This window comes from Malaya genurostris, chromosome 2, assembly GCF_030247185.1.
Source record: "Malaya genurostris strain Urasoe2022 chromosome 2, Malgen_1.1, whole genome shotgun sequence".
Classification (NCBI taxonomy): Eukaryota; Metazoa; Arthropoda; class Insecta; order Diptera; family Culicidae; genus Malaya; species Malaya genurostris.
The window spans coordinates 32,925,190-32,952,828 of NC_080571.1; the positions used below are offsets into that span (position 1 = coordinate 32,925,190).

Consider the following 27,639-nt stretch of genomic DNA (forward strand, 5'->3'; position numbering starts at 1 on the left):
ACACTTTGTATGAGACTTTTCATTTGAATCTAAGTTTGTGAAAATCGGTTCACCCATCTCTGAGAAAATTGAGTGACATTATTTGTCACATACACACACAGACATTTTGTGATCTCGACGAACTGTGTCGAATGGTATATGACACTCGGCCCTGCGGTTGTAAAGTCGATTTTCGCAGCGATTGCATAGGCAAAAATTTGAATTAAATTTGACGAAAAAGTGATTCAAATCTTCGATATAAGGTGATCCAACAATCAGTTGGGACACTTGCCTATTGAACAAACATTCAGTAAAGTAACGATGTTGAAAAACAACCATAAGGCTGTGCTTCATTCTTAGAAAATTCTAGGATAGAACTCTTTCGCTTGTCATTTACTTTCTGCTGTAACCTTTAGGAAAAGTTCAGCCAAAAAGCAATTGAAAAGAGCAATACAATGATAGCATCTATATGAAATTAGAAAAAAAACTACTATAAATGTGCCAACATGACATATTTTTATAACAACCCTCTAGACACGAAGACGGCCCGTGTTTTTCGTGCCAAGCTGTCCTAGGATGTGGTCTTTTTGCCGCCATGTAAAAACTTCAAAACAAATCATTCGCACGGCTCTTTAAGCTCCTGGTTGAAAAAAACTTAATGTAGTTATGTCCCTACGCTCGACAGCAAGCCGGATCAAGTTCACAGGCGGAAATCAATGCTGCTAAAGACAACAGCCTGATGTTACCGATCCGCCAATTCACCGCCCCCTTTAACTGGCGCCAGGAACGGGAACCTATTGAAATTGATGTCACTTTCGCTAGCCATTTCCGCTCGTTGTGGTTTGAAAGGCACATACATTCACTCGGTTGGATAGCGCAGAACGAAACAGTTCTGCTCCGTTCAGTACGGCGCTGATGCTGATGGAAAATAAACAGGTTGAGAAGACATCACGGTGCACCATCATATCGATTTTCAGCATCCGGCCATGGTTGACTGTTCAGTTTTCATGGCAAGTATTACTCTATCATATGCAACCGATTGACATTTATGGGCGTACGAACGCAACTGCGGAAACTCCCCATTGTTGTGATAATGTTTTCTATTTTATGTGCATTTCCTGTTGAACATTTAAAAATTATAGTTTTGCGAACAATACCCGTAGGCGTTTATTCTTTTTTGACAGATTTATAAACGCTCAACTGTCGAAGTGGTCCCATGGTGGATGCAGAAAAAAATGTTGATCGGAATTAAACGGTATTGTCTGTGGATGTGAAAAAATACAGTTTTGTAATGTACTTCCTTAAAATGTACTTCCTTATCAAGGGTCTCCAAAGCCAGCTCATTTTTCCATTAACCACTTTGCCGCCGAACTCCCCTTCCTCGGTTTACTTGTTTTGCTTTCTAACTTTGTTATGGCCCAACCCAATTCGCCCACCATCACCGCCAAAACCGAAAAAAACAACACCAGCAGTAGCGACTTACCTCCCAGGGCTATTAATTTGACGACAATCACCGGCATCCAGCAGAGACAATCGGTTGCAACTATTATGGCGAATCTGAAATGAATTGGGCAAACGAAATGAGGAAAATCGTTTTAGTATAAAAGAGAAAAAGAAGTAATGAAAAAAAAACAAACATCAGCACTTACTGAGACAGTTCAATGGAGGAAAATTTGTTACTGTTATCATGCCAAACGAATCTTTTTAAATTATGACAACAATTCGCGATCGCAGCAGTTCGATGTAGTTTAGAAATAAACAAAAGATTATCGCGAATAATTAAAATTCATGAAAAGTGCGGTGTTTCTGGTGGTTTCAGAAAGCTTTGCGTTTATTTTGTTTATTGGAGTGTACGAAACAAACCCGATTTTATGACATCAGACTCAATGAATGAATACTATACATCGGTCAATAAATCCGCACTTATTCAGATGCAGGGTTGTTACGGTCGCGATTTTCGCGGATTTCGCGATTTTCGCAGATTTAGCGCGGTTTCTGCTAAGATTTTGATGCTCTGGCGCGGATTTTGCGCGAATTTCAAAAAATATCATTCAACATTTCATTTGTTCTAATTTTTGAAGCTTGTGAGTTTTATGAAACCCTAAAAATTGAAGATAGGCGAACGTTTCAGCAATTGGTCGAGCTGGCCGAATTGGTGAATTTTCACCTTGATAAAACTTAAATTTACTAGAAGGCGGTTCTAGCATATGTTTTCTTCAGTAGACAAAATTTCGATTTTATGCTTTTCGATATCGAGTGATACAAGTTGCTATTTCAACAGAGCTGTTACCAGGAATTACAAAAACTTTTTGATATATGTGATCGCGTTTTCCCATTCCAATGCGGAAATCGAAAGATGATTTTCGCACTCAAGGATATTGATGTCTGATGGAATATATGGATATCGTCTCAGTGAAAATACATTCAATAATGCAAATAACGTAATAAATGGGATGCGATTCTTCAATAATATGGTAACAAATTTTGTGTATGATAAAAATTGCATTCTTAAAGCAAAATTTACACGACATGCTTAGGAAGCGAAGTCTGACAATAAAAGAAACGAAAAAGTTCTGGGATTCCATCCGTGGTGATAATAAAGTGTTCTAATAATTTGTTGGTTCCACTATCCAACATTTTCAATTGTTCTTTGCGTTCTGGAATTTTTCCTGGAATATGGGAGAAATCCTATGTGAACAAGGGTATAGTATCCAACTACCGTGGAATTGTTGCTTTGTGCTCTGTATCGAAGCTGTTTAAAATTATAGTTCATTGCCGTTTCAACCTTCCGAGTGAACGGACGTGCTTTGTGTTTACTGCGAAAGCGTTGAAAACCAGTGCCGTGTGTGATAAAGTGACCGGACGATCAAAACTAGATCGCTATTGTGTAATAGACAATAGTGCTTTTTCCTGTGAGAGGTTTTATGCTCATTATATACTGAAGCAGTGTATTGTTGTGAGCGGACGATCGAAACAGTACCGTTAGCCGGTGATTGTTCGATCGATCAAAACAGGCCCAGCGGTGTACGTGATATCACTGTGCGGATTAAAAAAGAGTGTGCTTTTTCCTCTCGGAGGTTTTTTGCACACCATCGCAGCGGCGATACGCCGATCGACGAGGGCTAGGCCTTGGTGGCCCCCGTTGGATTTAAGTTAAGTATCATTATTTAGTTTTTTTTTCCTTCCTGCATTCGACTGTTCTATTTCTCCCCGATTCACTTATTTCTGTGCGGAGGTAGCTCCGCAACATGTCTAGTCTAAATTCTGACCCCCCCGTTCCCGATGATCAAATGGAGACTTCTCTTGACTATAAAAAGTCTCGCATAAAGAGCTATCCGGATGGGCTCGCACTACCGGCCGGTCCTTATGCGGTCTATTTCCGGACCAAATCGAAAGAAAAAAATTAAATATTTTAAAAATATCGCGGGACCTGTCCTCGCGATACAATACTATAAAAAGTTTTGATAAGATACGTCCAGACAAGCTCAGGGTCCTGTTTACCAGTTCAAAACAGGCTAATGAGCTCGTTCAAAATGATCCTTTTACGCGGGAGTACCGCGTCTACGTGCCAGCTCGCGAAGTAGAAATCGACGGTGTGGTCACCGATTCGAGTTTGACTTGCGAGGACGTTCTTAAGTACGGGGCGGGTTGTTTTAAAGACCCCTCACTTAAGAATGTCAAGATATTGGATTGCAAGCGATTGCATTCATTATCGATCGCCGGGGATGGAACAAAGTCCTATCCCCAATCAGACTCTTATCGTGTGACCTTCGCCGGTTCTGCTTTGCCCAACTACATCCTCTTGGACCGGGTTCGTTTGCCTGTTCGCCTATTCGTACCCCGAGTAATGAACTGTACTAATTGCAAACAACTGGGGCATACAGCTACCCATTGCACCAATAAGCCACGTTGTGCTAACTGTGGGGAGGCTCATGCGGACGGCTCTTGCGGTAAGGATGCTGAAAAGTGTCTCTACTGTAAGGAGGGTCCGCATGACCTCTCTGATTGTCCCGCTTACAAACTGCGAGGTGATCGAATGAAGCGTTCCCTAAAGGAGCACTCCAAGCGTTCTTTCGCAGAGATGCTTAAAAGTGCCACCCCTCCTAAACAGACAACGAACCCATATGCCTGCTTGTCAACTGACGAGAGCGATTCTGACGACCCTTTGGAAGGTCCATCTTCGGCGGTCCCTCATAGCTGTAGGAAAAGAATAAAGAAATCCTCTCATAAGCTACCTAGTAAGGGTTCGAAGGTGTCTTCCGAAGGGCTTCGAAAAGTTACAGCTAACGGGAATCGGGACACAACACCGAAGCAAAAAGGTCCTGGTCTCGGAAAACTCAACTCCGAGATGGAATTCCCACGACTTCCCGGGACTACAAAATCCCCAAGCGTCCCAGAAAATCTACCAGAGAACCAACTAGGTGCTGGACTTATCAAGTTCTCTGATGTTGTGGACTGGATTTTTACAACTTTCAATATTTCAGACCCTCTTAGAAGCATTTTAATTGCTTTCATGCCAACAGTAAAAACATATTTGAAGCAGTTGACTGCAAATTGGCCCCTTCTCTCAGCGATTGTATCCTTCGATGGCTAAATCATCCACCGAGGTCACGGATCTAATCACTGTTTTACAGTGGAATTGCAGAAGTATCATCCCAAAAATAGATTCTTTTAAATTTCTCGTAAATAATCTAAAATGTGACGCATTTGCATTGTGCGAAACTTGGCTAACTTCTGAAATATCCTTAAACTTCCACAATTTTATCATTATTCGCCTGGATCGAGATGATCCCTATGGAGGAGTACTTTTAGGGATCAAAAAGTGCTATTCTTTTTATCGAATTAACCTCCCCTCGATACCAGGTATTGAAGTTGTCGCATGTCATGTTACAATCAAAGGTAAGGACCTTTGTATTGCTTCCATCTACATTCCCCCTAGAACCTTGGTTGGGCATCGGCGGCTCAGTAATATCATAGAGCTCCTTCCCGCACCGACGTTGGTCTTAGGAGACTTTAACTCACACGGTACGGGATGGGGCTGTCTTCACGACGATAACAGATCAGCTATGATCCATGATATTTGCGACAACTTCAATATGACAATCTTGAATACGGGAGAAATGACACGGATTCCTGCACCACCAGCAAGACCAAGTGCGCTGGATTTATCCCTTTGCTCGACATCGCTACGGTTGGATTGCACGTGGGAGGTAATTCCTGATCCCCACGGTAGTGATCATCTACCGATCGTAATATCAATCACCAGCGGCTTAAAACCATCGAAGACAATCAATGTTTCGTATGACCTCACACGAAATATTGATTGGAATAGCTATGCGACCTCGATATCTGAGAAACTTGAAAGAACTCAACAACTTCCTCCGGAGGAAGAGTACACGTTTTTGGCTGGCTTGATTCTCGATACTGCGATTCAAGCTCAGACGAAACGTGTACCCGGCGCAAAAACTAACATCCGTCCTCCCAACCCGTGGTGGGACAAAGAGTGCACAATTTTAAACGCGGAGAGAGCCTCCGCGTATAAAAAATTCAGAAAAAATGGAACACCTGATAATTACCGGAATTACGCGGCGTTAGACGTTAAAACTAAGAACTTGATTAGAGCCAAGAAACGCGGTTACTGGCGTCGGTTTATAGACGGCTTAACGAAAGAAACATCTATGAGCACTCTTTGGAACACAGCTCGACGAATGCGCAATCATAACACCACGAATGAAAGCGAGGAATACTCCAACCGCTGGATATTCGATTTCGCTAAAAAAGTATGCCCAGACTCTGTTCCGGAACAGAAGATCACCCGCGCCGCGAAACCAAATACAAACGAATCACCGTTTTCGATGGTAGAGCTCTCACTTGCGCTTTTATCGTGTAACAATAAAGCCCCGGGGTTAGACAGAATAAAATTCAACTTGTTGAAAAATCTGCCTGACCCTGCCAAAAGGCGCTTGCTGAATTTATTCAACAAGTTCCTCAAGGGGAATATTGTCCCACACGACTGGAGACAAGTCAGAGTTATCGCCATCCAAAAACCAGGGAAACCAGCCTCCGATCACAATTCGTATCGGCCGATTGCTATGCTTTCCTGTATCCGGAAATTGTTCGAAAAAATGATTCTGTTTCGTCTAGACAATTGGGTCGAAACTAATGGTTTACTTTCAGATACACAATTTGGTTTCCGCAGGGGCAAAGGAACGAACGATTGTCTTGCGTTGCTCTCAACAGAAATTCAAATGGCATTTGCTCGTAAAGAACAAATGGCGTCAGTTTTCCTAGACATTAAGGGGGCTTTTGACTCAGTTTCTATAAATATCCTATCTGAGAAGTTGCATCAGCATGGTCTTTCGCCAGTTTTGAACAACATTTTACATAATCTATTGTCTGAGAAACACATGTACTTTGCGCATGGTGATTTGTCGACAATACGATTCAGCTACATGGGTCTTCCTCAGGGCTCATGCTTAAGCCCCCTTTTATACAATTTTTACGTAAGTAATATCGATGAATGTATCAACACATCTTGCACGCTAAGACAACTTGCCGACGACAGCGTTGTGTCTATTATAGGACCCAAAGCTGCCGATCTCCAAGGGACCATTGCAAGATACCCTCGACAACTTGTCATCATGGGCTCTTCAAATGGGTATCGAGTTCTCTACGGAGAAAACTGAGCTGGTTGTATTTTCGAGGAAGCGAGAACCAGCACAACTACAGCTTCAACTAGGGGGTGAAACCATAGCTCAGGCCTTCACATTTAAATATCTCGGGGTCTGGTTCGACTCCAAAGGCACCTGGGGATGTCACATTAGGTATCTGAAACAAAAATGCCAGCAGAGAATCAACTTTCTTCGTACAATAACCGGATCATGGTGGGGTGCCCACCCAGGAGACCTGATCAGGTTGTATCAAACAACGATATTGTCCGTGATGGAATACGGATGCTTCTGCTTCCGATCAGTGGCGAACACTCATTTCATCAAGCTGGAAAGAATTCAGTATCGTTGTTTGCGTATTGCCTTGGGTTGCATGCAATCGACTCATACGATGAGCCTCGAAGTGCTGGCGGGCGTTCTTCCACTGAAAAACCGGTTCTGGGATCTCTCATATCGTTTGCTCATTCGATGCGACGTTTTGAATCCTCTGGTGATTGAAAACTTCGAAAGGTTAGTTGAGCTTAACTCTCAAACCCGTTTTATGTCCTTGTATTTTGATTACATGGCTCAGAATATTAATCCTTCCTCGTTTGTTTCCAACCGTGCTCATTTCTTGGATACTTCTGATTCTACTGTGTTTATCGACACATCCATGAGAGAAGAAATTCGTGGAATTCCGGATCACGTGCGCCCTCGAGTGGCCCCTAATATATTTTATAATAAATTTAGAACAGTCAACTGTGAAAATGTGATTTACACTGACGGATCAACGAGTCCACAGGCTTCGGCATCTTCAATCAAAACATCACCGCTTCTTACAAACTCAGTGATCCGGCTTCAGTTTACGTCGCAGAATTAGCTGCTATTCAGTACACCCTCGAGATCATTGAAACCATGCCCAAAGACCATTACTTCATTGTCACGGACAGTCTAAGTTCAATAGAAGCTCTCCGGGCAATGAAGCCAGGAAAGTATCCCCCATATTTCCTGGGGAAAATACGGGAACATTTGAGAACTTTATCTGAACGGTCTTATTTAATATCGTTAGTCTGGGTCCCTTCGCATTGTTTCATTCCGGGCAATGAAAAGGCAGACTTATTGGCTAAAGTGGGCGCATTGGAAGGTGATATTTATGAAAGACCAATCTGCTTCAATGAATTTTTCAGTATCTCTCGTCAGAAAACTCTCGAAAGTTGGCAAACTTCATGGAGCAATGACGAACTGGGACGATGGCTACACTCCATTATCCCTAAGGTATCGACGAAACCTTGGTTCAAGGGGATGAACGTGAGTCGTGATTTTATTCGCGTTATGTCACGACTCATGTCAAATCACTATACATTCAACGCACATCTCCGGCGTATCGGGATCGTGGAGAACGGGCTCTGCACCTGTGGCGACGGTTATCAGGACATCGAGCATGTCGTGTGGTCGTGCGTAGAGTATCGTGACGCCAGGGCGAAGCTACTGGAATCCCTCAGGGCCCGAGGTAGACCGCCTGAGGTGCCGGTTCGGGATGTGTTGGCGAGTCGGGATAGTTCATATATGCTTCTCATATACCAGTACCTTAAACACATTGATATAAAAGTGTAATGTGTTATTCCTCGCTCAGAAAGTATAATCTCCACCTACAGGTTCGACACTAACATCCGCCCGATTCTCTCGATCCCCGTCCCTGTCCACCATCTTCATTGGAATTAACAAGATCTTTTTTTTTTTTGTCACTAACTTTTTCGTTCCCCTTTCCCTGTTTTTTCACCATCTCGATGGCAACTAATTAGATCTCTGTCGTTTTCAAACATTTTGTTCCCACACCCCTTTTTTACCCCGTTACCCACAATATTTACTTCTTTTTTTCATTCTCTTCCGTAACATCACCATCACCGGAAGACCGCTCCAGTCAATGACCAGCATGCGGGCCACCTGCCGGGCCTTCGTAGCCTGGGGGTGTTTCCCGCGGACCCTCACGGACCGAAGAATGCGGCCAACATAGAAAGTTACCATCGCCAATCTGGAATCATCTCATCCTAAATTCAATTCACCGGCCACTACCGATCGCCAGATACTATATTACATAATGATACTACTCTAGTTTTAAGTTAGACGATAATTAAGATTAGTAAATACCCTTGGCATCTTAGAGCTTAAGCAGTGTGCCTTAATATTATATTATATTATTGAATAAAAAAAAAAAAATTATAGTTCTGGAATTTATAACACATAGTTGCTCTGACTACATATCTGAAACTCAGCTTGGATCCATGCCAAAGCTTTCAACTTCCCCTGCATCGTTCGACGAAATCAATCATCACATAACGATCTCCAAGTTAAGTAGACTGGGATTAAACGGATCATTTTTCAATTGGTAATGAATTGATAGTGAAAATAGGAGCCTGTACAACCTCACCATGTGCTGTTACATCTGGAGTTCCTCAAGGAAGTCACCTTGGACCGTTCATAAGTTTATTGTATCTCAACGATCTAAATTTGTCGATCAAGTGCATGAAACTATCGTTCGCCGATCACTTTCATATTTCATATTTCAAAATGGTTTAAATGCCACTAAATGCTCCGTCATCTCTTTTAGTAGCAAAAAGTCTGTATTCAAGTTCGACTATAATATTCCACAAACTGTTCTCGAACGCGCATCGTCTGTTCAGGACTTGAGTGTTCTGGAAACCAAGTTAAATTTTTGACATTCGACGTCTTAGTTTTCCTTCTTTTTTTCTTCGGATTTCCTATGTTAGAACTCATTATGGATATAACGAGCCCATTGCTAGCTTGTGCCGCATATTTAACAAATGTTTCAATTCTTTCGACTTTCATTTATCACGTAATGTTATGAAGAAATCGTTTCTTATATTACTGTAACATTAGATTTAGTTACTATAGAAGCACTAGATTTAAGGAAATGTATCATTTGGATGATTTTGATCTATTGATGCAAAAGATGAAGAGGTTTTAAGCCTGCTGGAGAACAAGTTTGACAGAAACTAATTCCAGTGGGCTTTTCCCTGATCTTTAGATAAAAGATGAGGAGGAAAAGAAAGACATTTAGAGTAAAATCTGATAACAGAAGAAGGCATTATTATTATTGAAACTGAAATTAAAGAGAGTGAATCAGATCATCCTGATGTGGTCTACCTTAAAATTCTTCTTAACAAGAATATGTTTGCCGAGCAAAAAGATGTCGAAGCAAAAAAAAAATATCTTCGGTGAAATCTGTTACACTTCTTTCAAAATCACAATTGTAAGCATTTTTATTTCTACTGTAACATTTTCCGTACATCAGAGAGTATTAATTAAGGATCAAGGGTAAACCAAGTAAAGTAGTTTGTGTATTACGTACATTTTATTTGGTACGTATGTCATAGATCTATGTATTCATATATGCAGTGCAACGAGTTTTTCAAAGTGGCTTGCACGATTGAGTTTCAAACAATCTTTTTTAACAATAATTAATTCTGAAATGAACGTTTGATGGAAAATAGCTTACATTTTATGAATGTAGATTTTAATTTCCTAATAAAAAAGTCTAATAATAAAACAAGTTAGCAACACTGCTTCAATACATTTGTATTAGATTGCACTACACAAAATAAACAAAACTAAATATTTTCTGTTACAAAAGCAGTTTTCCGGAAAAATACAAAAGCAGTTTTTCGGAAATATAAATAAATTACGACAACCTTTCATATCCGTTGCCTTTCGCGTGTTGAATTAAAGGTTCCTATTTTGCGGGTTTACTTATGGAAGGTACGTAAATCTTTATATCGCAATAATTTCTGCAAGAGGAAATCCATATAGAAATGTATTTGTTGCTAATCAAATGTGTCAGTGGAAGTAAGCTAAAACTGAAATAATTTTTCTCGAGCAATTTTAAGGAAAACCGAATAGTTTTAGACTAAGACACTTTGCTCGAATTGCAATTTTAAGCAGAATGAACTGATTGGTTTATTTTCCAACCATATGGAAGATTTATTGATTATAATCAGGAAAAGAAGCGCCGGAATTGGTTTTACGCACATGTTGTTGACATTACTCATACGCTTGCAAAGAGTCTTGCTCCTTAACTAAGGACATCGAAAAAGATGGAGAATAAAACTGAAATCGTTTTCATGGGGTTTCTCGAAGTGACGGACTTATTTATTGTGTTCATATGACAAACTTATGCACATTTTTTAATTATATTTAAGTGAATTTTCAAGTACTGCGGAAAGTATCACCTGCATAAAAATAGTTGTCTAACGCTTCGCTCGAATATCGCGCGTTTTAGATTTTTATTTCGCGCGTTTTAGTTTTCGACTTCGCGCGGATTTCACGCGTTTTGATTTTGAAAGTTTTCGTAACAACCCTGCAGATGTTATCTGTCAAAAGTTCATGACATTCGGTTGCGCTACACTCTTAAAAAACAAAATGAAAATAACTCTTGACGTAAATTTAAGCATTCTGTAATTTTTTCGTTGATGACACAATGTTACATCTTTTAACACGTAAAAATAATGTTTGTGTCTTTATCGATGTAAACTTCAGCTAAATTAACTAAGAAGTTGATGATTTGACTTATCTTTACATGCTCATAATTGTAAATTTAAGTGAATTACAACGCTTCTTTGCATCTATAGAGACGTAAATTTACACGATTTTAGAACTTAGAACTTTTTAGAAATTTACACGATTTTAGAACGTTTAGAAAACTAGGAACAAGTATTTGTGGAATGGAATTGATGACTAACGGATGGCAACTAAAATTTGGGATTTTTTTCGAGGCCTGTATGCTCAACAACAAACGAGCTCAGAAAGAACTAATGGCGTTTTCGTTTTTAATTTCCACTACACCGTAGCAGAAATATCACAATTTCTCACTCCAACAGGCATAAAACCTCCTCATCGTTTAAATCAACATGGTAGATTACAAATTTGTCGAATTACGAATCTAACGAATTTGCGTTGAACAGCTTCGACTCGATCAATGTTGATCTGATAATGAGGTGACCAAACGATAGTTGCATATTCTAATGTCGATCGGAATAGTGCACAATAAAGAGTATTCATACAAATGAAGTCTAAGAGTTTGGAAGCTTTCGAAATTACGTAATGAACATGATTCTTTTTTGGCAGAAAGATATAACGGAACATTTGGTGGCGTTCCTATTATTGTGACACCATTGGGCGAGCTTGCAGAAAACGTACATCTTCTAGTTTCTTTGTAAGATAATAAAGTTTGAAGTAAATGATAGTTATAAACGGTGAAGTTGAGATCATTGAGGTAGAGTGCAAATATGAACGATCCTAAGTGACTTCCTTGAGGTACTCCAGAACTAACAGTAAGAAGAACGTGACCAGTAGGATATGAATGCATCCAATCCAGTAAAGCGCCACTAAAGCCCACTCGCTCGAGTTTAGCAATTGATAATTGATGATTGATTTTATCAAATTCCGCTGAGTAATCTGTGTAGATATCACCAATCTGTATATGTGATTGTAGAGTTCGGATGGTGAAGGATGTATAAGCATTAGGGTGTTAAACAATATAGTCAGTGATGTTAGGAGTGGAATCAAACATTTTTTAAAGACTATCGAAGGAATGGCATCGGATTTCAAGAAATATCAACGAATCGGCCAGTCGCCATCTTAAAATTCAGAACCATCAAACATCGTTATTCGACATCTACTCATCGAACCCGTTCCGAAAATATCCAACTTTTCAATCCAACAAAACAAACCGGAAGCCGTCATCTTGGATTTTGAAACGACCACAAACATCATTTTCTTGCACTTACTTTTCATATCCGTTCCGAAAAAAGCCATATGAGTTTCCACATTTAGTACACAAAACTTTTTTACGAACCAAATCCTAAATAACGTATAATTATTTTTTCGAACTACCTCGAATTACGAACCGCCGTTTAGTTCGTAGATGGAGTGTATTCAGTGTATACGTATGTTGCGAATGTTATAATCATACAGTGCAGAAAAAGCACCTAAGTGTTTCGTAAGCTACAAACTTATAAACCAAGTAAAAATCAGTTCCATTAAGCGTTATAGATTTCCATAAAAAGTTTTATAATTTTTGAAACTGTTTTCTCGGAATTGTATTATTTTTATTGCATGTATGTCCTCAAAAATTGTAACGATGCGGCTCCACAAAATTCACTGGGTTTTTTGCGACATATTCACACCAGAGTTGCCAGGTGTACCGATTTATCGATATTCATACCGATATTTGCCCTCTAGCCAGTTATACAGATATGTTCTCTTTAAATACCGATGATTCATTATTGATACAGATAAATACCGATTTTCGGTTTTGGCTGGTTTAGGAATTACGAATTGTGATTGTGGGACTTTTTTGCTTTCTAAAATTGGCCCCGGTAACCATTTTCTGGTAAGTCGTAATAGTAAACGATAGAGAAAAGTTTTACTTTATTTTTCAGAGCTTGCCCACAGTTCCTTCAAAAATGAATGTTGAGAGGGGGCTTATTGGCCATTGTCACAAAAAATTCGTGAAATGTTGAGTAGATTCAAATACAGTTGTGATACAGATAAATTTTTGCGCCAGATGCAGATTTTTGGGAAAATGACCTGGCATCGCTGATTCACACAAGTATTAACACCCAAACGCTCGAGTAGGGATTTTCAACGAATTTATTTTTTCAAAAAATCATAACTCTTGATACCGTTGATCAATTTCGATGCGTCCAGTGTAAAAAAAAAACAGATTTTTTTCTAGTCCATGCTAATTCATACGGAATCGCAGCGGTCCAAAAACACCGGAGTTATTCCAGATCGCGTTGGGGTATGTCTGTTCTGCCGTTAGAAGTTTTTGATTCATAAAATTTTCTATAAGTATGAGATTAGTACGGAAATTGTATAAAATGTGAAGGGCTTACTATAACTCATAAAATGCAATGTCCAATTCCGGTAAATCCGGATTGTGGTCCCATATAATTGTGCTTGAAATTTGACATGGCATTTCATCTCAGGACTTCTCAAGTTGTTGGAAGGCTTTCAAAACTAATTTGGGAACTCCAGTTTAGTATTTGTTATCTGATCTGCAGATTTTCGAGATTTTGATGTAAATTCAAAGTACTTTCCACTTAGAGCTGTTTGATCAACTACTTTTTGCCACCTTCACAACATACTTCTAACGACAGAACAGACATACCCCAAAGTGATCTGGAATAATTTCGGTGTTTTTGGACCGCTGCGGTTCCGTATGAGTCAGCATGGACTAGAAGGAAATCTGTTTTTTTTTTTACACTGGACACATCGGAATTGATCAACGGTATCAAGAATTATGATATTTTGAAAAAAAAATTCGTTGAAAATCCCTACCTGAGCGCTTGGGTGTTAATCACATATCCACTGAGAATAGACATACCAACACATTCACGTGTGGATTGGACACTATGATGGGTTTGATGAGAGCAATTCCAAAACGATTTAATAAGTCATCAGACCTCACATACTCCGATCAGGGCCGCCGAGAGAAAAAAAAAACTGTATGAGTTATGTCGTGTTTATTGTCGCCGATCCACATTTAGAATGATAGATTAGGGATGCTTGTTTGCTCATAAATATTGATAGATCTGAAGGCTGAGTATTAACGCAAAAAAAGTTTCCTCTGAACTTGATCCGGCGCAGGAAATGAATCCTGCCAAGAAATAAATGCTTCCGAAATGTGTTTTTCTTCGCAGAATGTCGTTACGCTACTGCACACATGACATTTAATTGCTATAAATGATAGCCACTCGTACTGAATCCATCTGCTTTTGCCACTTTAGAAAGGGCGCTTGAAAATATTACCACACGTTTGGAAGCCTGTGTTCGTTTCTATGCTACAATCGAGCTTTATCTTAACAGTCATGATAACGGTCCAGTCTCTCGGTTGGGGCTTTGGCATTACAGTTGCATGCAACTGAAGTACTACACTAGCAATAATTAATCATTTCGATAGAACCTGATCAGAAGGTATGGTGTTACCATTTGCTAGCAAATTCCACAGTAAGACAGTTTCAAAACGATAATGATATAATTTGTCCTTGGGGGCAGAGCTTCAAGATGCTGTTTATGCAATGGTTATAAACATTAATCATTTAAACTTATGCTATGTGATCCTTGATATCGATTTTTGTTTCATATGATTGACCTAAATACTTCGCTTACATTTCAGATCATATCATTAAGAAACCATTGGATTTTTTACCATGATTTTTTTTGGTTCAAAGAAAGAAGCCGTGCGCATAACATAATTTTGTCCGATTTGAAGACATTCTTAAATTTTTTTTAAGGCCATCACTGAAAATATCTAAGTCTCTTTGTGAGCGACTGCACACTCTCAAACTACTGATCAAGCTATTAGCTTTTCCATAGTTGGATCTCCGTATCTGAGAGCTGTAATTGGTTACTGAGATGTTGTAAGAACCTTACAATGTTTACAGAAAGAAAAACGTTCGCGACATTTCCCTTTTTCCAAAAAGTGTATTTACGTTTTATTTTCTTCTGCCGATTTTTAACTATTGATTTCAGAGCTGGATCACGCTGTTGTCAACGAACAACGAATGAGCCGTTTTCGCTGATTGATGATAATGATCGGTGCTGTGTGGAATTTACCAAGAGAGAATCACAAGTTGACAATTATCGCAGAAAATCGAATCGATGATTCGACTTGATGATTCTCATACTAGGTTGCAAAATTTCAAAACCCTTGTGTGGAGCAGCATTCACATACATTTTCATAGACACCACTTATACAAAGGTTATATGCACATAGTTAGAATAAGCGGCAATAGTAAAATGATTCTATCGCAATTATTCACTGCCCATACAGAATCGGATCGCGAAACGAGAATAAGCGACCGTTTGTTGCTTCAGAGAGAATCCCCACAGCAGTGAGCTAACCTTTGATTCTCAGACAGGTCATCGAGAGAAATTCGCTCTCGCACTGGTGTCTATTCTATGTTAAATGAACCATGCCGGTTTTTTGTTGCTGCGATGATATCCGTCTCTCTTTGATGGCACTGATTGAATCGTGTGAAGAGTTGCTAGTGAGCGTTCTTTGATACGATAAAAGCCATCCTTGTCTACATTAAGTTTTTACCTTAAGTGACTTCATACCTTGCACCGGCAAGGTATGAAGTCACTTAAGGTGAAAACTGTACCGAACCGTAATGATAAACAAAATGTGACAGTTAAAACCTGGATTCGCAAGTTGTATCGCGAATATTTGACGAAGTTTTCCTGCGTGATTATGAACGATGAAACTTATGTGCTGCAGGACTGTGAGCAGCTTACCTGAATGCCTTTTTTGTACTTCCATGCAATGGAGCGGCGTGGAGGAGAATTTCTAGACGAAGAAAAAGGCCGAATCTCAAAAAAGTATTCAGTTTGGCAAGCAATATGCAGCTCTAGTCGAGTAAGCCAAAGCTACATCATTATCGGAACGATAAACAAGGAAATATACCGTGAAGAATGGTCCCTCGCAATTCTGGTTGATTTAGCATTTTATTACTCGCCAAAGATGTTTTGGAATGGTATAAAACGAATGAAGTCCATGTCGCCCCGAAAATTTGCGATTAGTATTGGGTTCTCATGATCAGAGAACTCTCTCAATTTAAACAACAAGCCACGACTACAGAAAAGTTTTGGAAATCTTCTGTAAAAGTATCTAATTAGATTGCAGAGAAGTCTTTATGTCTAGTTCTTCATACAGCTTAACTAAGTAACTGTAATTAGCTTTAACATTTCTAATAATGAACAACTAATTAATAAAAAACTGCATCTTGGATTGAACTAACAGCAAATTTGTTTTATTCCAAATTTAATCTATCCAGATTGAGTCGAGAACAATCCTTGGAAATCAGGAATCAGAACTAATTGGCTCAAGTGACACGGTCCCCTAGTTATTTGGAATGAAAGGAACATGGAAGAGATATTTCGAGTGGGTGTGCAAGTGCCAAAATACCTTCAACCCCCGAGAGGATTACCTTTTAGGGTAGCGATTCACTCACTCCAGGAAGAACGATGAGCTCCTCTGACTATTGCTTCTTACCATATTGGGTGAGATTTGATAGAATATTCTTCAGTTTTAGTTCATCATACACAGATTCAACCATGTATTAAGAACTAAAAAACCTGAATATGTAGTTGCGTCAATGCAGGACAGTTGTGTATCAGATGCTATGAAGTACGCAACCGCTCTTACGCAAATCACAAAAATAATACTCAGCACGCTGAATAGTAGCCATCTGATGGTTGAGTTTGCAATGTCCATTCCTATACCACTTTCGAGTAAAAGCGTAGGTCACCATTGTGTGACTTCAGAAGTCAAAGTAGGCGCTTTTCAAGGCAAATCTGTCCGTTGGTCTTCTCGTTTGTCATAAATGGAGAGCTCCGCTTCCCATGTAACCAAATTGATTGATGTATTTTTTGGAAAACTTTGACATCTTCTGCTTTCCAACGTCTCCTGGAGCATCAAACTTATGATGATGAAGGTCTACCTCCACGTACGTCTCGTCCTTCATAACGAGACAATGCGGTTTTGTCAACATCTGAGTGTAGAGTTTCGGAGTCTTTTGCACATGGCATGAACTTGCGTATGCGTTACCCAACAGTTTTACTCAACTACAGTTTTCCACCACATTTCTTGCATACCAGTTTGGATTTCTCTTGAAAGCATGAACTGCCCGATTGCAATCCTTTTCACTATATGGAAACTTTTTTCCTTCCGATCCACAACTGAACGTTCGTTGTACCAATTCAAAACTCGAGATACCGTAGATTGCAAAACTCAATGAATTTCTTCAGTTCATTTTTAATTTCATTAGTGCTTAGGTGAACCTTTCAAGATGACCATGAAAGGTCTATTGGAATTTACGTCATTTTAGAATAAAATGCAGAGCTCCACAAACAAATACTGAAAATGGCGTTCGTGATCTTTCAATCCATCAATCAAGACTCAACATTCTCCTCTTCATTCGATTTGATATAAGACTTTCAATTCCGGAAGAAGCGATCAGTACGGAATGCTTTGAATTCGAAAATCTTTGTCGTAACTGATTATTGTTTTCCCAGAACGGCAAGCGTTGATTTTATAGATTTTAGAAGAATTTTGTTCTGCGTCGCTACATCACAATTTGGGAACAATTCCATAAATATTGTAAGGAGACATTGTTTCAATGGTAGCGAATTTCCCCTTAGGTTCAAAATAACGCGACAACCTCATCATTCGATGCAAATCTCTTTCCAGAATGCTTCTTTTTCAAATCTAAGAACAGAAAACTAGTCGCTGTGGGTTAAATTCGGCGGATATGGTGTACGCGGATGTTGTTTTTGAACTTTTGCTGTACATTAGTTTTGAGTGATGATATAGTTGATGAAAGGGTAGTATTGCGATTAGTTTTTTTTTTCGAAGTACTGGAGTTGATTTGAATTGGTATCTTAATGATCATTATAGGAGTAGATTTCGTTTTGATCAGTTTTCTTTAATAAACCTTAATGAACAGCTTTCTGAATATTATGTCATTCCGTCAGTTGATTATTGTAGGTGACCACTTATTTAACTGGGTAATCTGTTTGTTGACTGAAAGCCACATAAGAAGGTGTCGACTAATTAAGCGTAAGCAAAGTAAACGTACACAATTCAGAATATCGGGGAGAAATTCATCTATACTTTCTCTTCGATTCGCCATGATCGTCGTAACAACACTACACTTTGTATGACGTGAACAAATCTAGCAAAAATTCTATGCATTGATTTCGGAATCGTTTTCAGCTCCTACAATCATCTTCAATCTAGTCTAAATCAACTGAGACTAATCATCTGCTGAAGCAAAACCAAAAGATAGTAACTTTTATTGCATTTTTCGTTGAAATCTGAATAAACCAACTCGTGTGGAAAAGAGAATCAGTCCACTGACAACAATAACGACAGATTTTATCTCGAAACTCACCACAAGACCACACTTTCAGCCAATTTATTACCGTCCAGCAGACAGAACACGGTTGTTGTTTTTCTGCTTCCTGAACGCAGCTCTAGCTCCGAACACGGCAAATCCTAGCGACACTGGGAAAGCCGACCGATCCGACCGTGATTGCCAGTGTCTGCCGAGGAAATTGAATCCGAATTACACATCGTATAGAATCAAGCTAGAGCTGCACCGTTCGTACCTGCTCTGTCCATACGGTGGCGGTGGCGGTGGCAAATAGATATCGTTCGGATTTAACCGACAAGTTCGGTCCGGTTACATCTGTTAGGATGATAGTTTATTTTCGCAAAAAAAATCTTCTGTGCTTTTCGTATTGTTGGCATAATTTCGTAGCAGCAGTAGATGGAATGGGCAATTTTTTTAACCCAACATTCATTACTCAATCGAGCAGGCTATTCAAACTCTTTCTCAATTTATCAGCATTTTTTTGTGCGGAATACGAATTCGCACGAAATTCATACAATCAAATCGTACTGTGAATAAATCGACTTTAAAAATTGAAAGTCGTTTGACAAAAAATAAACTATTTGAATGAAAAGTTTCCTACTAACCGTTCATTTATTAAAAATGGGCACTTTTGAGGAAAAAAAACATTTTTCTATCTACAAACATCTCCTTGTCTAATACTTTTTGCAAATACCGGGCAGCTAGGCAATAGAATATTCTGTGAATTCTCCTCACAAAATAAGATTTCATTACATTGTTGGATGAATACAACCATTAGTTTAGTTTTTGATTTTCAATTTAGTTTAGTCTTCGTCTAATCTCCTTCAAAATTTTGAAACCAATTTTTCTCAGTGTTTTAGCTATTTACTATTTTAGTACTCGACTAATACTTTTTCCGTTCTTTTATGTATTTTTATCCGAAAATTCGACAGAATTTGTGAAAGTCATTTCTGGACTATCTTAGAATACTATTTGTAGAAAAAGATTATTTCAAAAGATCAATTATGGAAAAACGAAGTAGGCAAAATAACAAAGTCTACATTTTCAGAACATCTCAACAAAATCTTACAAAGTGCTACCAACACCGAATATGAGTTGACGCAAAATTCGTCGTAAATATCATACCTCTGTATTTTGTATTAGTAATATTATTCAAGCCCTTCACAGATTTTCCGTCACTTTCTGGACAGCTAATTTGATTTTCAAAAACTGTTTGTTTCCAAAGCTCTTCCGAAGGCTCCTCCGAAATATAGAGCAGTTCTCCGGTGTCCTACAAACACATTCTAAACCCGCTCAATCCTGCTTCGAATGCTTGAAATTTAAACTTTAAACTTCCAAAACTCATCGGACATGTTTTGAAGCATTATTTATTTTGATTTTTCACTTTTTACGTCCGAAACTAACTCCCTTTCAATTATTATAACAATTTCCTAAAATTTTCTGAAATTGATTGAAATTATTTACTCCGATTGATATCCATTCAATTTTCAAGTAAATTTTCAAACCATTTTATTTTCTTTTAAAATAAGGAGTGCATCGAAAATAAGCTATCCACATACATTTGTGTTGTACGCATGTGTTTGTGATGGTTTTTCATGCTCAAATCACAGCATGCTGTGCGTTTGGATGTCTGTTTTCGTTTGTTTACTTGTTTGTGCGGTTGAAATTCTGCGTTTTCAAAATATCGCGTATTGAAAAGGAAGTGAAAATTAAGGTTCTGGACACATGGCTAAGTGAGAAGGATGTTACTATGCGAAAATTGGCGAAGCGGTTTGGAATTCATCTTCCCAGTGTTAAAGCCATCATTAATAAGTTTGGGGAACACTATTCTTTGGATGAGCTACCAGGAAGAGGCAGAAAACCCGGTTCTTCCAAGCCGAAACTGGACCAGAAAGTGGTATCTCTAATCATGAAAAACAAATCAATGTCAATACGTGATTTAGCAAAAAAAAAAGCAGGAACGAGTGTCCAGCTTATCAAGAGGCGAAATCACCTGGAGACCTACAAGAAGCAGAAAATCTCGAAACAAAGTGTAGAACAGAAGAAGCGAGCAGCAACAAGGGCTAGGAAATTGTATTCGTGTCTTCTGCAGTGTCCGAATGCCTGCGTTTTGATGGACGATGAGACTTATGTAGAAGAGGACTCAAATCCTCTTCCAGGTCCACAATTCTTTATTGTCTTCTTTGGGGAGGATGTGAGCGATGCGGACAGGTCGATTCAAGTGGAGAAATTCGGTCGAAAGGTACTGGTATGACAAGCAATATGTGCCTGTGGTTTGAAGTCAACCATTTTTTTACACTACCGGAACTATAAATGCAGAAATCCATCAATCTGAGTGTCTCCAGAAGAGATTGCTGCCTTTATATAAGAAGCATAGTGCACCTCCACTGTTTTGGTCGGATTTAGCATCGTCTCACTATGCCAAAACCACTCTCAATCAGCTTGCGGAAAAGGGTATAAATTTCGTTGAGAAAAATATCAATCTACCAAATTGCCCTCAGCTTCGACCCATCGAACGTTACTGGACAATCGTGAAGAGGGTCTTCAAGAAGACTGGTTAGGCAGCTGGGAACATGCAGGAGTTAAAAAAAAATTGGGCTCAAAAAAAATGCGATGCAACACTTGTCCGGAACTTGATGAAGAGCGTTCGATCAAAAGTTCGAAAATTCGTGAAGAAATGATTTGAATTTCATCCGGTTTTCTTTATGCTCAAGTTTAACCTCGTACAATAAAGGATCAATTTTTAGTTTGAATAAAGTATCGTTTTTAATCATAATTTAAAACAAAAATTTGTGGACAGCTTATTTTCGATACACTCCGTAATGATTTGGCAAGACATCTGTAATTGTTCATTTATTTACTCGAAGATTTCGGCTGACATTCTGCAGCTTACAATATTGCTGACATTGAAATTACAACTTGGAAATTGCTTCAGCGAGGTCTGTTGACTAGCAACTTAGAAAATTGTTTGATTTGGGAAAGAACATGGTCGTTGAATCAGATAAATTAAAACAAAGCTATAATTTGAGCACTTCATCCAGTATAGAAAACCGTAATTTTTTTAAGAAATAGCCAGTTAAAATAATTTTCCCTCAAGATTAACAAGAAAATATCGTCGATACACTGACTTCACGTAGGAAGCGTCCGAAAGGCACTATCCTTTGAAGACTTATTAAGTATTAACTGTTTATTGAGCTTATAAAGAATCATAAAGAAAATCGATTATCCAAGAACGATGGCGAAATATTTTGTATTCAAATTATTGGCGCACGCTTCCCACACATTTTGTCCATCTCTTTGGCAATTGTCATCCATTCATCGAACCATTCGTAAAGTGTGGAAGTGTTGCTCAGTCTGAACGCGTTCCATCGATGAAAACAGAAATTAGAAAGTGTCAGGTTTGGTAAACATAGCGGGTGCGGCAGAAGTTACCAATCAAGCGAAGAAAATGTTTTTTAGACTACTTTGGCTGACTGTGGAAAAGCATTGTCATGTTGCAGCATTATTTTGCCGTAGCTTCGCGCCAACGCCTGTCGATTCGATGCAAAAAAAATTCTTCCTTTCGTAGCGTATAGAAAGCATTTCGCACTTAGTTCTTTGCTTTTTCCTCTGTTATTCGTTCGGTTTGTACGAAACCCATTTATCAATCTTTAGAATTTTCCCCTTAGCTCTTAGATGATCGGAAATGGCTTGCTTAGCCATCATTTCGGTGCCATTTTCAACCAATAATGTATGAAGTTCTTCAAACGTTTCGCCAATTAAACTTTCCTGCGTAAGAAACATATGGAAAAACAACCTAATTGACTAGAAGAACCGAGCATGCTTCGCTTTACACAATTTCTGTACATTTAAACTGTAAACTGTTAAACTGTACAATTTGGCATCGCTGGATGGATGCTAGTTTCGATTGTTGTTTCAGCCAAAGTTCATTCGGGCAGACGAACGCACCAGAACCACATAGGACTCTGTTTAAAATACGAGCCTCAACGAAATCTGTTCAGCTAAAAAACTTTCCCGTGTATTTTCCTTATTTAATGTAAAGCAACAATTTGTGATGTTTTCACCATCAAACGAAGAAAAGTTATCATCAATAACCAACGAAAGTTTGAGTTTCTGTGGCGCCATGCAGTACTGCAGTACACTACTTTTGATATACATATAGCCGGACCAAGAAAGAAACTTCAAAGTCAACCTACAGCAAGAGGAAGTTGTCCGATGAAACAAAACGATAGAAGCAACCGACTGCTCGATTTATGACACTGTAACCGATTTGTTTTGGAACGCAATTTACAGCGTGGTTCGTGAAAAGATAGGCGTTTGAGAATGAGTTTTTAAGTTCAAAAATGATATTTAACTGTAAAAAAAACGAAGGAAGTTTTGATATGTTTCTCAAATATGAATGCTTGATAAGTAACTAATGTATGAACATTTATCAGCGTGCACTATTTTTTTCGGACCCATACTGTAAAATCTCGATGGCAGTCACGGGTGGTCGAGCCAAAGTTTTCCGATTACATTACAACTCACCTTCTAGCCACTATCTTCTCCCGGCAGTTGAGGGTGTTCCGTGTTTCGTTACGCGACACCCGGATGGCTTGCAGCATCCGCAGGTACGACGTACCGATGAACAGCAACGAGAATGTGTTGACAATGATAAACAGTCCGGCCGAGTATTCCCAGCCGACCGCGTACGGGTCGTGGATGTGGATCGACAAGCAGACACCGTTGCTGCCGTAGAAATGCGGTCCAAAATAGTGGGTGGCCGAAAGTGGGGCAGCAGCCGCAGCGGCGGCAATCCCCCACAGAAGCGCCAGCCGGATGATGACACGTGTTTTACTGCTGGACCGCTGGTACAAAGGCCGCGTGACCGATATCAATCGGTCCCAGGTAACCAGCGTCAACAGTAACGTAGACGACTGACAGCTCAGAGTGCTGAGGAAGCCACAGAAGGCACAGACCGCACCGGACCGCCATTCCTCGTCGAACAGCAGGTATTGTCCCCTGTGGATGGATAGAATAGTGTTAGTGCTTTTCGTTCCACGAATCCTGTAGTAACTCACCGAAACATAATATCGGCGCTGGCAATTATTGCCAAATAGATCCCCATCAGAAAATCACTGGCGGCCAGATGTCGCAGGTACAGCGAGTGTTCGGCATGGGCCTGGCTGCTTCTCGTTCCTACCACGTAGCGCCCGAACAACACCAGCAAATTCCCGCTGATGCCAACCGCAGCCATTATCCAAACGCTAGTGAAAAAAAAAATCGAAACAACAGGAGAAATCATTGACCCAGACAAAAATGAAAATCAATTTAAATTATAATTACAATTCCCGCCGCTAATGGACAGTATAAACGAGAAATGTGATTCGAATGGAAAGTAATGAATTATCAGTAGCATATTTCGGTGATCAACATTGGAGATCACTTTTAACACAGTTGTTGTTTCCATGCAACTTTAATCGCGAGGCAAAATCGAAACGTAAGACGAAATAGGATCGATTAGAACATTTAATTTCTCACAACCGTTGATCAGATAACATTTTTTGGTTCATTAGCAAATTAATTTCATCGGTTTACATACTAGGCCTACCACTCCGCTCTTCGTCAAGAACATTTGCTCATCCAGTTTTAAAATCTCGTCGCCATTTCTTTCAGTCATTAAAGACTGTCCCAGAAAGTATGGACGCAACCAAAAACCGCTGCCATTTCGCAATGGTTCAGAATCTGTCAATTTTTATGACTGCGTCCTGCTGTTTACAATCTTCTCTAACCACTTGTGCAGTTGTTTATTCGTTTTCATTACTTTGTTTCGAAATGCGTGGACTTTCAGCAGAACAACGTCGAAAAATGGTGTACAAATGGTGCACAGAACGCGAACTGTCACTGAGAAAGATAGCAAAAATGAAAGGAGTAAGTGAAAAAGCCGTGCGAAATGCAATCAGGAAGCTTGGTGAGGATAACACCTTTGAGGATAAACCGAAAACGGGTCGAAAAAAAGGTCCTGCTAACCCTTAGTTTGTATAAACGTATACTGAAGGTGTTCGAGCAAAAGAAGTCAAATGCTCTTCGTGCTAAAGAACGTTTGAATCTTCGAACCTATAAGAAGGAGAAACAACCAAAACGTAGTCCGAAACAAGAAGCATCGATCAGGCCAAGGGTTCGAAAGCTGTACAATACGATTCTTGCTGGAAATTTGAACTGCATAATCATGGACGACGAAACCTACGTGAAACTCGATTACAAATTTTTGCCGGGACCACAATTTTATACGGTGCGAGTAGGGCAAGTGTTTAACCAGTCCGGACATTGATTGAAGTCGAAAAATTTGATAAGAAAGCTATGGTCTGGCAAGCAATTTGTAACTGCGGTAAGATTTCGAAACCCTTCATCACCATGGCTTTAATGAACAGCGAAATATACATCAAGGAATGTTTACAAAAACGACTTCTACCCATGATTCGAAGCCACAAGGATCCTGTTGTCTTCTGGCCAGATCTTGCTTCTTGCCACTACTCGAAATCAACGGTAGAATGGTTTACTACCAAAAATGTCACTTTCGTCCAAAAAGACATGAATCCATCAAATTGCCCACAACTTCGACCAATTGAAGAATTTTGGGCATTAACGAAGGCACATCGCAGGAAACATGTCTCGGCAGCCGAAATCATTCAACAGTTCGAAAAAAATTGGAAGAAGTGTCAAAACTTGTTTCCAAGAAGTCTGTACGGAATTTAATGAGGAACGTTCGCAAGAAGGTGCGCCAGCTAGTCTACAATGGCCAAGTAGCAAATGTTGAGAATAATATTCTGTTGTTGTAGTCTAATATTATCAGTATATCGAATAAAATTTGAATATCTAACACTTGTGAATTATTTACAGCGAAATCAAATTGCGTCCATACTTTCTGGGATAGTCTTTACAATCGGTGTATAAGCTAGGCAAGAGTTTTAGTATCTAAAGATTGTTTTCCATACAAAAATCTCATTGCACTGTAAACTTTTCATCTGGCAGATGATTATCGCAGACATTATTTATTGTACGCACAGAAAGGCCGCTGAATTACAAAAAAAAAACAGTAAAAGGCCGTGAATGAACCGATATATAAGAGTTTAAGCGTATTACAACTTGTAAAAATTGAAAAATTGGGGGAATGGCCCTTACTTTTCGAAAATGTCTCGTACCAACCAAAAAAGCATAGCCGGAATAGTTTCGAACCAAAATTAGAAGATATTTTGCAGTTATTTGTAGTCATTTGACTGTTTGAAATTTGGAGCACACTTCTCCCTATAGTTCCGGAATACATTTTATGTGGGCCTTTTGTTTGTGAAAATCAATTGAGCCATCTCGGCTTCGTTTTGGAGATTTTGATTTTTTGATTTCAATTTCTGGTACTTTCGGAACCGCATTCTGGGGACCGGTATAGCCGCAGTTAGTTCGTGTGGCCAGACACTTACATGACCTATGCATTGGAATAGTTTTCGGTCCAATTTAAAAGTATTTTCCTTATTTTATCCGTCATATCCACACAGTTCGAAAAATTCTTGTGATTTTACATCTCATAAGATGCGCCGTAAATGGATCGTCGTATTTCACACAAATTTATATTCAAAAACAAGATTAGGATTGTGCGATTTGAAAATTACATGGCTTGTAATCGAATGAAAAAAATAGCCAAAGATCGATAGCAACAGCGCGACTTGAACCGAGAACCATCAAATCACAAAACCAGAGATGGCATTTCACCAGAGTGATACACGCTAGAGTCAGATTTTTGCCACACCGAGGATGCAAAAAACGAAGCACCGCACAAAGAGGAAAGCGCACTTCTTCTCAGTGTCGATTAGACAGCATTTGAGTGTGTGCTTGTGGTTAAACCAGCTGGCGCGAGTGAAACACATTCTCTTCGCATGAATCGCTCACACGCGCTCTCGTCTAAATACACCCAAGTGACCACTGGCGCGTGATGGTGAGCGAACACTTCTGTGAACTTCAATTAATAGAGAGTAGATCTGGCCTTGCTATGAAAAATTTGCTAGGAAAACCGAAAATATTACGATGAATAGTTTTATTTTGCTGGTTTTGCGTGTCCACGCTTCTTCTACGAAAACCATACAGCAGAGTGCTCACCGGCGTGTACACCTCTGTGAAAGTATCTGCATCCACCTCAGAGAATTTATTAGCTAATGCTCTAGCACTTTGGTGCGATTCAGTGGAGGAGGTAAAAGGAAATAAACAAACGCACTCATGATGCGTGCACACTTTACACAACAGTGGTGTATAAATGTGAAAGAGAAGAGTTCTCGTTGAAGTTGTCAGTGCGAGGGGAGAAATTTTGCTTGCTCTTCGTCACACAGAGGAGATAGACATCTCTGCACAAAACATGTCAGTCAATCGACTGAGCCACAGAAACACATATCTGCTTTATGAATCATTGATACATATAAACCCATACAGCGTCACTTGGTAGTCGACTGCAAATTACACTAGGAGTCTGTTAAATTCTGTACGAATGGAATATCACTTGACAAGTTGAGTTGTTATGAACTTTTTGGATGTATCCTGGAAGGTTTGAGTCCGTTGACTCTATTGGTGTTGCTGACGTCGCTTCTAATGTTTTCTGACTGAGAATAGTCATGTTGGAAGTAGTGTTTCTGTTTTTGATTGTATTGTTTCCTGACTTTGAACATCCATACAAGCATCCTCCTCTTCACTACTCGATATGTCATCGCTACTAGATAGAGCAGTTCGTTTGTTCAACTCCAAACGACATGAATCGCAACTTTTGAATTTTTTTGTTAAGCAATATTGCTTTCCATAAGATATCGACAATTTTTGGAACACTTTTTAGAAAATGCGTTTACGGAATTCCTGTAGAAGAAGCTATTCATTTTGTACACCCAAACCTCCGTTTACGAACACTTTTTATACTTTTATACGTTAACTCTTTTTACGAACCAAATCCCAAATAACGTAAACTACTTCGAACCTACTTCGTAAAAAGAGGTTTTGGCATACATCGAAAGCGATTTCCGGCTCATTTATATTCCATGGAAACT

General features: G+C 39.3%; 1 protein-coding gene across 3 annotated transcripts in view; it reads right to left on the reverse strand.

Moving 5' to 3' along the window:
* LOC131432982 (relaxin receptor 2-like) overlaps positions 1-27,639 on the reverse strand; it is a 229,806-nt gene that overhangs the window by 64,044 nt on the left and 138,123 nt on the right. For all 3 annotated transcript variants that reach the window (XM_058599676.1, XM_058599677.1, XM_058599675.1), the window contains 3 exons: positions 23,644-23,829; positions 23,111-23,584; positions 1,463-1,536 (listed from right to left, as the gene is read on the reverse strand). In XM_058599676.1, the coding sequence (XP_058455659.1) occupies positions 1,463-1,536; positions 23,111-23,584; positions 23,644-23,829 (734 nt within the window). The remainder of the gene's footprint in view (positions 1-1,462; positions 1,537-23,110; positions 23,585-23,643; positions 23,830-27,639) is intronic.